The 12252-nt window shown below is 41.3% G+C and overlaps 1 protein-coding gene across 1 annotated transcript; it reads left to right on the plus strand.

Annotated features, from left to right (window-relative positions):
• The first annotated feature begins 3878 nt into the window (after positions 1–3878).
• On the plus strand, positions 3879–8730 carry LOC139645170 (uncharacterized). The gene is made up of 5 exons (XM_071520801.1): positions 3879–4258; positions 5341–5437; positions 5573–5705; positions 5916–6174; positions 6782–8730. Exons 4-5 carry the CDS (start codon positions 5932–5934, stop codon positions 8216–8218), a joined length of 1680 nt encoding a protein of 559 aa, XP_071376902.1. The 5' UTR covers positions 3879–4258; positions 5341–5437; positions 5573–5705; positions 5916–5931; the 3' UTR covers positions 8219–8730.
• Positions 8731–12252: the final 3522 nt, after the last annotated feature.

The following is a 12252-nucleotide window of genomic DNA, read 5'->3' on the forward strand; positions in this document are numbered from 1 at the left end:
GCTCTCTTTCCCAGAATTAATATGATGAAGACGGATGGAACGTAAATGGGGGTTGGAGGTCAAATACTGTTGTGCTCTAGCATGTCAGCAGACGCCAGGAATATTAATTTTGCTACATTTTTTAAAGACTTTTTTTTCACCCTTCTTTCTCTTGCTCAGTCACATGAGAACTCCACATTGACCTCAATCACCATGAAAGGAATGGATTTGTTGGTGTGTAAACTGTGGAAATGATCTTCTCACACTTCTCACACACTGTGTTCGTGTGCGCTTGCCGAGTTTATTGCCCTCTCTTGATGTTTACGGTTTAACAGCACATTCCTAATAAGCTTCAGGCTTTGAAGTTTCAGCACATTCAGCAAACATGTCGATGGTGAACGCTGATATCAAAGTCAGAGAGAGAGGAGGAGTTTTTTGGAATGCCGACCGTCACATTCCTCTCCTCACGTTGGGCTAATTAGTAGACACAATTCTGGTATAAACAAGGCCAAACACTCATTAAGAGTGAGAAAATATTAATCCAAAATTCTGTTTAAAAAATTAACCATTTCTCCACAGGACACACACACACACACACACACCACAAACAAACACAGGATACAAACAAATGCTGAGACAGGGTTCTAGTGTGGTGATGTGTTCAGTGTTGAAATATTGATTGACTGCCCCCCCTCCCCCCCCCCCCTCAGGGTAAATATATCCAGCATTGATTAATGGACACATGGAATAGCTTTTCAGAGACTCAGTCTGCCCCAGCTAGCAGAGATCCTCAAAACACCCAGAGGGAAAATAAATCGACAAAGTCTCGTCATTTGCTTCTCTTGTCATAAAAACCACAGCATTTTTTGGCCATTGGTAATACATGTGTTATGCCTGGTGGGACGCAAGAGAGTAACTTGTCACCACCTGCTACACGAGCCTGCTGCAAACACTGTAGTTGTGAATGACATTCCTGTTTCTTTTTTTTTTTTCAGAGTCCATTTGCTTAACACCACACCAGTGACCCCGAATCCATATTTCAGTCATATGTCCCTGTGCTAAACTTGAGTGAAAAACTGGTCTAAAATCAGCATTATTATATATTATACAGCCTTCTACTTATTTTTTTAAAAGAAGCAGGAGTCCTTGGAGGGGTCCCAGGGGTTCTCCAGAGAAATCAAGAATGGTTAAAATATTTCATCCAGTTTGAAAAAATGGCTATGATTTATCTAATGTAGGTCCTCTGTCAAATATTTATGTATGTTGGGGTTCTTGACCAGTTGTTCATCTATTAGGAACCTTCTGGATGGAAACATTTGAGAACCCTTGACCTGCAGAGCTGCATTGCTGTACACATACCGGATGCCATTATGTGTCTATGCATCATTAACTACTGACAATACAGCCAGAAAATGACTTCATTTTAACTCCTGACAACTGGGGCTGCAGGCGTTAAATAGTTAAGAGATGGAATCCAGTGACTGCTGAGCTCTACGCTCACTTAAAGATCCCCTGAGAGGCAGAACACAAGGAAAAACATGAGCAAAACCACATGTAGCTACAGTATGTGCTCCACCTCCTGGAAAGCATTTTTCCACCATACGTGGTGTAGAAACATTAAAGAAGCTGTGTTCTTTCACTTGGGGGATTAAATCTGTGTGTTAACTGCTTTACAAAGGTAAACACACACACACACACACACACACACACACACACACACGCACACACTTCTGAGAGGACCCACAGCACTAAGTGGCATCATTTCCCTCCCACACCCAACCAAACCTCCTCCTGTTCAACACTAAACTACAGTTCACCTTTTGTGAAAGTATGTGTGGGGGCCGATGACCCTCAGGAGGGTTTGGTGTGCATTTTAACCTTTTTCAGGAAATTGAAAGATGGAAAATTCTACAGCTGCTCATGTAGTCAGGTGACAATCAGGTAACTCAAAAAGCACTGGGGATAATGCAGTGTTCATTGATATAGTAAATAAAACGTTCATGTTCAGAGACTGAGAGAACTGGTCTGTCTCCACAAAAGGTCCCTAAATTATCCTGGTAAAACAGCTTACGGGTATTGACTGGATGATTTTTTATAAAGCTCCTGGCTTTGTTATGCTGACAGATGATTCCAAATTCCTTGCTGTGTAACATAGGATGACAATTATAGTGTAAGTGACTTGATTAATATACAAAAAATACATAAATAATAAAGTAAATTTTTTAAAGATGAGCCTTGACAATACAGCCCACAAAACTGAGTAATTACTTCAAACAATATGTACTATCCCATACTATGCTATGCTATGCTATACTATACTATACACTATGGTGGAAAGTGTAATTCAGGTTCATTATGCACTGGGCTACACATTATGTGCAATTTATCTTTCTAAGCTAAATAGTTCCACCTGCTGGTATCTTCCTGAACCTGCACACATAGCACTAGTTGGCTTTCCCCTGTTCAAAATCTGTCTAGGAGGGCCAGTTTTGTTTTAGTCTGCACGGGAAAATGTGTGTGTGAAAGTGTGCAGTGTGAAATAAAAGTAGAAAATATTTGTAAGTAGCATAAGCCAGGCAACCTTCATTATTGGCAAAGGTAGCTGCATGCACCATAAAATACGACCATTTCTCAATCTTTAGAAGCCTCTTTTTTGTTTGCCATACATATAAACTACCAAGAAACACTTATTTCAACAAAAGGGCAACTTTATTATCAGTTCAATTGTAAAGTAGCTACACTGCAGAGGGCAGTGTGAACCACAAGCAGAAATTTTATTGAAATAAGAGCTGGCAAGAGTTTGTAAAAAGTCATTTAATGTAGTAACCTACAGATTTGTACTTTGCCTTTAAACTAGGCCACATTAAATTGAAAGATTTTTTAAAGGAGTTTGGGGCTGTTTTCTCCATACAAGAGAACAGCATTGGGACTACACTCAATTCAAAGTACTGTACGTTCATAAAGGTCCACACAATACTCTAACTAGTGTAAACAGAAGGCTAGAACAAACACCTTAGCAATTTACATAAATAGCCTGAAAAAATAGTTATTATAAACAAACAAAATGATTCATAATTATAACAAACAGTGAAAAAAATAAATAACTGTGGACGAATGCAGATCAAACAGATCATGTAACATAAAACAGACAGATTCACATTAGACCTAATTCTCATCTTGATTCCACTGGCCATAATTTGCAGATACAGTGGACATGTCTGGAATTACACCTAATAGTTAACATAGTTTTTCATTATTTATTAATGTTTCCAATTGTGTATGTTCAAGGAAGTCACTTATATTTTGTGGTGATATAAAAAATCATACGGACGCACAGCAGACATGTTTTGTGACGTAAGACGTAAGACACCGCCCACAGGCGACATTGCGTGAGCGTAAAGTCCCGTATGGTGCTATGGGTAGCTAAAGTGGCCAAAATTGATATGTGCTATAAAGTCACAGCACAAAACAGTAATAGCTCGTCTATAACGTCAGTCGCACCTTTTACAACTTTTAAAGGAAGGAGCTATGACATGTAGCACCTTAGGTTAGCAATCGTTTTCAGTGGATATTGTTAAGTAAAGTGTTGTCTCACACGTTTTGTCTTGTTTGTCAGTTCAATCTCAATAACGTGATTCAGACCTTGTGTTCAAAATATCTAGTTTCCTGGCAAACTAAATAGACCTATAGTTCTCCAAAGTTGTAAAGTAGATCGTTTTCCTCTTCTTCCCTTCAAGAGTAAGGATTATCATCTCACGTGAACCTAAATTCGGGATGCGCCTCAAAACAAAACGTGCACACCCAAAGCTACAACCCCGCCCACTCGGCCACCACCGCCGCCGCTGCAAAACTGGCTAGCTAGTTCAGTGCTTATAAACAATCGAGCCTGTAACGAGTAGTTTAGTCTTCATTACTAATATATAACGCTACTCTGTCTTTGTGAGACGTGGAGGGACCGAAATAAAGTCCGGGAGGGATGTGCTCCATCATGGGATGTGAATCCTCTGGCACTGCGCAACGGTTCAAGTTACCAGAGGATCCAGAGAAACGACTGGAATGGGTGCAGTTTCCTTGCCAGTAGCAATGCACAGATTTCAAAGAGGCGTCCTGGACTGATATCAGCATCTGTAGCGACCACTTTACCGACGACTGTTTTGAAAACTTGACTCGGGTCCAAAAGGGTTTGGCTCGCCAGCTTCAACTAAAGTCGAGTGCTGTCCCATCGCTCGGTCCCAAGTCACACAAACCAGAGCCCACACTCGCAGTCCTTAAAAGTGAGGTGAGTCTGGTTAGACGTCTGCAACACAGCAATATCTTCTACACACATGCATATCTGATCTTCTCCCACATTGCCTGCATACTCACACACACACAATATACCACCTACTGCCGTGTCCTACCTGTTTGGCGCCATAATTCCTATAGGGTTTGCTTGTTTTGGATTCAGGACGGCTAGAGCGGTCGGAGTCCATTCCAACACCATGAAGTATAGCGTGACTGTTTTTAAACCTATACTCGTTTTATCCGGATATAAAGTGTAATAATGTCAGAGTGAGAAATTTTATCTCCAAGTAATATCCAAGTACAGTAATTGTGCAGGCATTTTATATTGGTTTGTTAGATAGATAGATAGATAGATAGATAGATAGATAGATAGATGCAAGGAAGTAGGTGTTTAAGTAGGTCGTTATTCATTTACCTAATTATTTCTTCATCCCAAAAATTCATCAGAAACACACATTTGAGACACACCAAGAGCCTGTAATAAAGCCCTCCATACAATCACTAGAGCTATTCAGGTATCAACATGTGACACAATAATCACAATGAACTCTGTCCCGACTCCCAACCCAGTACAAATCAACATTTGGCACAGTAAGCAATAAACAATAGAAATTCATTGTCCTCCCCCTTTTATACAACATGAGAAATCCACATCCACATATTCTCATTTCCACAAATTGGCATGTACTGCAGGTCCACATCTTGTGTGTTCTTGTTTGGCATGTTGCCCCCAGTCGAAATCTTGTCCTGACAGGCGCCTGATGGCATACTGACGTACCTGTACAGTGCTGTGGAGGGGACAGATGATGTGCAATTGCCGTGCCATTGGTGCAAAGGCTATATATAACACAAGGACTGTGAGACACTGTCATACCACTGCCCATATTCAATATATCAATATACACATTGGCCAGTCAATGATACAAGACGTACATTTACCATTTTCCAATAGTGACCAAAACATGCATTCATGGTACTGTAAGGCGCTTTTGATGGAAACATCCATCCAGCAGTCAAACAGCCTTTTTGAGTGTATTGTATGTAGCGTTTGTTAACTTGTGTTATTTATTTGTGTAGGAGGAGGAAACCACAGATGCTGGATCTCAGTGTGATCGACTTCAAGTGTGCAGTCGTTCAACTTCTTGTCCCGAAGAATCAACATTAAATTCAAAGGGTAAGAAACGTAACATTATTAATAGAAATATTAATGAACTGGCTATTTACTCATACATATATTTTTACAGCAAAGACCATTAAAAAATAAAATTCTGTTCATGTGAATGATTTTTTTTTTCAATTTCATTTGCAGCTGCCCAAGTAAACCCAGTACTGTGTGGCGTCTCAGTTTCATGTTCAACTGATGTTTCATATGCTGTAACCACTGGATCGGGTGAGACACAGCCAAAGGTCGTCAATGCGGACAGCGACTTAAGCAAGGACAAGTAAGTCAACCTTTCAAACCCAGTGAAGTGTGTGTGTGTGTGTGTGTGTGTGTGTGTGTGTGTGTGGTGTGAGAGAGTGAAAGGACCCAGCATAAGTCAGAGTGCTAAATAAGCAGACAGACATTTTTTCTAACTTTGCCAGGAATGTTTTGAGCTTAGTTATTTCAAACTGTATTTCACAATATTTAATTTTGCCTTCTTTTTTTTTAGAGCTGCACTTCTGCAAATGAAAGGAAAGTATGTTGTGAATGAAAGCTGCCTCCTCCAGTTGTTCCGGCGGAACTGTCCGTCATGTGGCAGTAAGTGTAAGCTGGAGAAGATCACCCATGGGTCTCTCCTCATCATGAACCAGCAGTGCCTTCAGTGCGAGTACAGACACCAGTGGAAGAGCCTCGCCAATGCTAGCTTCCCAACAGCTGAGGGGCAACACCTGACGGGAGACGCAGAATTAACCGCACAGACCGAACAGGTAGGACTTTACCTGGTAAATATGCAACATCGTATCCAAACGGACCCATCACAGCTGAAAATGTGCACAGCCAATACAGCCATTCCAAGAAAATTTCCAAAACGGAAGCATGCAGAATCTATATTTTACAGTTAAGTATTTTGGCCATTGTTTTTGCACACTGCTGAGAATGTAGAATTGTTGGGTGTGGTTGTTTTTGTGCTGGTTCTTTCAAAATAAATAGCTTAATTGTAATAATTATGCATAATGTTTCCTCTGCTTGCACTTCATCTTCAGGCATTTGGCTGTAATCTTCAATACACCAACTATGCTGTACTTTGTAAAATTTTACTCATCACTTTGCAAGCATGTGTCGCTTTAGTACACAGCCTGTGTGATTACGTGAAAAACATGTGAGATGCGTTCCAGTTGCAGTGGAGATTACTGCTCTTGCTATCTTATTATTGCATTGTTTGTATACTTTATTTGTTTACTTTGTTTACATTGTTGTGGCTAGCTCTAGGCTTAATAATTTCACAGATAGCATTATCTGCATCTTGCTGTTTTGTTGTGCTTATGACAATAAAGAACCATGAGCCTTGAACCTTCTGATCTGTATCTTTTCCAGGCAACGGCATCAGATGACAGCCTCAACTGCAGCAGTGTCCCAGTTGTCTCTGAGATTATTAATTTCAGTGATGACGAAAGTGATTCCTCAGACGAAGGAGGGGAAGAGAGCGAGGAGGGTGACAAGAACTACAGCTCAGATTGGGAATGGAATCCCCCGGACAACCATTTGCTGGTCGAGGAGCTTACAAAACAGTCTGATGAGGAACTCTGTGAAGACGAAGACGACGAGGATTCCCCGGTTGGCCTCAAACTCAATCAGCTCTGCCCAGAGTGTGGAAAGTTTTTCAACATTCTGAAGCCTCACACGTGTGAGTACAAAATTAAGCCCTATTCCTGCAATGTGTGTGGCAAGAGATGTGTTACTGAGGTCTCTCTGAAAGCTCACAGCAAAATCCACAGGGAAGACTATGAGCATCAGTGCAGGTTCTGCCTTGTGTCTTTTCAAACGAGGCTGGACAAACTCGCACATGAGCAGTCCCACCAAGGTAGAAAAAAGCCCTATCAATGCCCCGACTGTTCAGCGACATTTACTAACAGCAAAGCACGCAACAACCACCTACGAGATCACAGAGGCCCCAGGAAACACACCTGCAATGTCTGCAAGATCGAATTCAACTACGTGCACCAGCTCCGGAGACACTCGGTCGTGCACACGGGAGTGAAGCCGTTTGTGTGCGAGGTGTGCCAGCGCTCCTTCAACCAGGCGGGACACCTCAAATCCCACATGCGCCTGCACACCGGGGAGAGGCCTTACAAATGCCAGCACTGTGACAAGAGCTTCAATCACAACGTTAGCTTGAAGAGTCATGTCCAGCGCTACCATAGCCAAGCCCCTGGCTCCGGGACAACGCAAGAGATGGAGAAGATGAACCCGAATCAGTCCGAGTCTGAAAAGGATGAGATGAATGAAATGGAGAGCAACACTGGTGATGATCAGGAGAAGGATAGCGAGAGCGGCAGAGACCCAGATTTTGACTATGTGGAGGAAGAAGAAGAAGAACTGGAGGAAGAAGAGGAGGAGGAGAAGGAGGAGAAGAAGAAGGATGCACTAAAAGCTAAAAAGAGGTCCACAGGTAGACCTTTAGGAAGGCCCAAGAGAAATGCAGCGGTCAGGGGTGCAAGCTTGGTTCAGGCGGTGCAAGCGGAGGCTGGGGGTTCAAACGCGGAGGCGGAGAGAACGACGGGTGGTGATGAGGAGAGTGAGGGGGAGCAGAGCAACAGCGACCCAGCCTTCGACCCAACAGAGGAGAAAGAGAAGAGAAGCAAGACAAAGAGGAAGAGCACAGGCAGAGCTAGAGGAAGATCAAAGATTTCTAAGGTTGAAGAGAATGACAGTGACTCTGATTTTGACCCAGCAGAAAAAAGGAAGAAAAAGACGGACAGAGGTCAAAACACGGGGAAACGTAGAGGAAGACCAAAGAAGAAGGCAGTCTGAAAATCCTTAAAATGACAGATCTGTTGCTAAAGAATTAACTGGGTTTGCGAGGTTTGTTTGTGAACATTAACAGAAAAGATAGGATCAGTATAGAAGGGAGGGTCAGACAGAACTGGATATCATGATGTCTTCGACTAGATCTATTTTACCAGTTAGTTAGGAATATGAGACACAAAACATATATACACGTAGGCCTAAATTTCATTGCCTTTTACTGTTTTGAAAGAGAAGATATTACTTGCAATGTTGCTTTTTCAAAATGCTTTTGAATCCTCTTCACTGATGTGTTTTGGGATCAAATTTGAAAAACAAGTAGATTAAACAGGGCTGATGTTAACTGCCTGTGTTCCTTCGTGCTTCTGCATTCTGCTATTATTCTTCAATAGCTTTTGCTTCCACTTACACCTTTACTACTGATTATACTGTTATAAACAAAGCCGTTGTGTTTCTTCATCATGTTTGCATCTAAAGTACATCTAAAACAACATTAAGAGTTTCACTTTCAATTTGTGTGGGTTGGAGATGGCAAATCTGACGATATGATTCCTGCAATAAAACATTACTTATACAGTTGAAAAGTTACGTCTCTCTTGAGAGTGCTTTAAATGCTTTTTGGAGACACTTAGAGCTGCAAGCCAATCAAGTCAATATGAGTTCAAAATGTATGCTATGGTAATAGATGGGGGTGAAGTTGTTGGTGATTGATAGGTCATTGCTAAAACACTTTTCTACAACACTGTCACCAATGACATCTACTCCAACTCCCTCATAGCACTATAAAATAAAAGATTTCCAGGCGACAAAGATTGTACAGTAATGGAGGGTCAACCAGATAGGATTTAAATGCCTGTAGCACAACATGCCTATAGGGTAGTCGGTGAAAAATTATTAATAGATTCAATACTCATGAAAGTACACTGTCACAAAGTATTATCAGTGTTGGGTAATCTGTAAATGTGGTAGAGAAATATATGGGAGATTCATCTTGGTGATTCGATGCAAGATTTGTCTGAACTTTAACAACCAAATGAGGCGTATACTGCATTATAGTAATACTATAATTTTTAAGCCAGAAATACCCTTATGCCCACAAAATCTGGGTGATCTGGGTAAAGGCACAATCAAGTTTTCCATCTTTCCCTATTCACTATGGAGCTGTAAAGTTGTGTGACGTGTCATATTATGGAACGAGGCTCACTCTTCTGTCTTATCTCTAAGTGTTTAGGTAAACAGGCCGAGCCATCTCTGCATATACTGGGAGCTCTAGAACAATTTGGATAGCGACATTTTTTCATCTTCATATTTATATGCCATTCCAAAATATATGTAGGCCAATAAATCATAACATTCTTTCAGACAATGCCTTCAAGTTGAGACACTCAAGCATATAATACAGTAATATTAGTAGTAATATAAGTAAAATAGTTTTATCATCACCACCCAATGCTGTCTTTGACTTTGTGTTTGGAGTGTTTAGAAATAGGCTGTTGTTGCAAGCTTTTTTTTTTCTTTATTTAGGTTTTTAAATTGATCTTCAGTTAAATTCCAGGTAACATTAAAAATGTTTTAAGGAGAAAATGTCTACAGGACATTTAAGGAGCTGCACCACAATCATCAAGTGCACTAGTGTCCATCTGACCATTTACCATTAGGGATTTGTATCAGTGCTTCAAGATCAAAGTCTGTGCTTTGTCTTGTTTTGATCCTTATGTATCCATTCTTATTCACAACAGTGCGCTAGTGAAGAAGGATAATTGCAAGGGAAGGGAGGGTTACACGCATACACACTCTCACCCGGGAGCTGCCCAATACAAGTGGATATGTAAAACTTCCACTGGAACTGTTATGGGTTAACTATCATGCTCAAGGGTACTGACAACAAGAAAAATTGTTAAAGTTGAGAGTGACACTCTTTAATCCCCCCCACCCAACCAGATTTTCCAGATACAGGAGTCCTGAAGTTAGAGAGAAGGGTTAGGCAAAAATGACTGAACAGTTTACTTTTTCCTCTGAAACTCTTGAATTTCAATGTAAGAGGGCATCTGGGTTCTGAGTTCCTCTACTTTGATCAAAAACCTTGAAAGAATCCTCCCTGCTTACATGTTTATCCTCTCTCCGTGTGCAGGTGCTTGAGCTTGCTTTAAGGACCCATCATATCTTCTCTTTAAAGCGCTGGAAAAACGTATTCAGCTTCGCTCTCTCTGGGAAAGAGTCAGCCTGGTTGCTGGGAAAGCCCAGGGCCACTTAGTGGATTAGACACGCTGACGTTCGGCAGATCTGAACGGGCCTAACTATGCTTGGAGAACTGAAATAAATGGAATTCCTTTCATTTTTAATGAGCTACAAATCCAGGTACTTTAGGAACAAGACTGTGAGCTGCACATCATGCAGCAGGATTGGGGATGGACTGATTTATTTCAGTGACAAACGAGGATCTAGTCTGCACAAAGAGTAGATGAGTCTTTTAAAGCTTCTTCCCTTAACCGGTTACATTGACCGAAAACTACACCTCTAGAGTTTATTTGAGGTTGAATGGAAATATACTAGCTCTCATGGGTACCGCCAGTAAAAAATCTAATATGTTGCATTTGGTTTTGTTAAAGGTCAAGGAGCAAGACAAAACGCAAAACCCTCATGTTTAGTCTTTGAATTTTTGGAGGATTGGCAGATTTGAGAATTAATATCATTATTGTGCAAGGAGATGGTCAGTTTGGACTTGGGCTAATGAGTCGACTTCCAACATTGAGGGACAGAGACTAGTGGTAAATGATACAGTAGTAATTGCTACAGTTTGCACAATAGATTTATCCGCTAGATATTGATATTTTACAATAAATAGTGAGTGACCTGCACAGCTTGGGCTTCTAGGTGCTGGCAAAATACAGGAGAAGCATAGTCCATAGAAGTCCATTATTTATACATGCTGAAATTTTTACGAGCTATGACAAACCAATGGACTGATAGTTTCTAATCAAGTGATCTGTTCAAGGTGATTTTCTGGCTCATAGTTTATTTAGGGCCATGGGCCTTTGCAGGTCATATTCTACAAATGAATAGAGCTGGATTTGCCCTCCTATAAACTGCAAATCCAGTGGTGAAGTCTGACTTGTACTTCATATCTAGGTGGTTACTACTTTTTAAAAAGAATTAGGAAACATGTTTTAGTAGGAGTAATGGCAACACATTTAAAAATCTTGTTTGGTTGTACCTCAGTGCATCATCTATTATCAGAAGCATGTATTAACCTGATATTTCATAGGCCTAACCCACTGCAGGTATTAAATCCAGATGGAGTCCAGAGTGGTTTTCCTCTGACATGGAACTAGGAAGAAACTTATTTTGCAAATCAGCAAAATGTCCTGAAATGTGAGAGATGAGGGAGAGTGCATGGGAGTACAGCTGATGATTGGGTTAAAAACTCAAGTTTTTCCCACCTCAAAGCACTATAGAATTAGATGACCATTTCCTATGGGGATGTGGTTTCAATGTTTTAGGCTAGACTGTAGTATAGTCTTAATCTATAGTCTTAGTCCAGACCATCACCAGTGTCATGTTGGTGTGCCTGCTAGTCACAGGAAAACCACTAGATCCTCCTTGTGCCACAAATACAAACTCGGACTACACTAAATGGGTTTAGACAACGGCCCACCCATCCACCCATCCAATTACCATGGTAACTGTCTCTTCTGCTGCCATACCTTGACCTGCCCATTTCAAACTTAACAGTGAGTAGGGGGGTTGCACCCACTCCTTACTCTAATCTCTCCCCCTCCTTCCTCTGTCCTCCTCTCTCTCTTTTCTTTTCTCTCCCTCCTTCCCTCTCCCTCTCACTCTGTGGGAGAATGGTGTCTGCTGCTGGGAGAACGAGGGCTCTTAATGCAGCATCTCTCTCTCTCTCTCTCTCTCTCTCTCTCTCTCTCTCTCTTTCTGTAAGTGACCCCTGGTCTTGCAGCTCTCCTGGAGTGTCTCAGCTAAGACGGCCCACTGCTGAGACTTGGGAAAATGGATGGATACTGTCATTCAGTCACACCACA

Source organism: Centroberyx affinis, unplaced genomic scaffold, assembly GCF_046629955.1.
Source record: "Centroberyx affinis isolate AG114_WGS23_722 - 3 ecotype Tasmania unplaced genomic scaffold, CSIRO-AGI_Caff_v1 ptg000826l_1, whole genome shotgun sequence".
Taxonomy (NCBI): Eukaryota; Metazoa; Chordata; class Actinopteri; order Beryciformes; family Berycidae; genus Centroberyx; species Centroberyx affinis.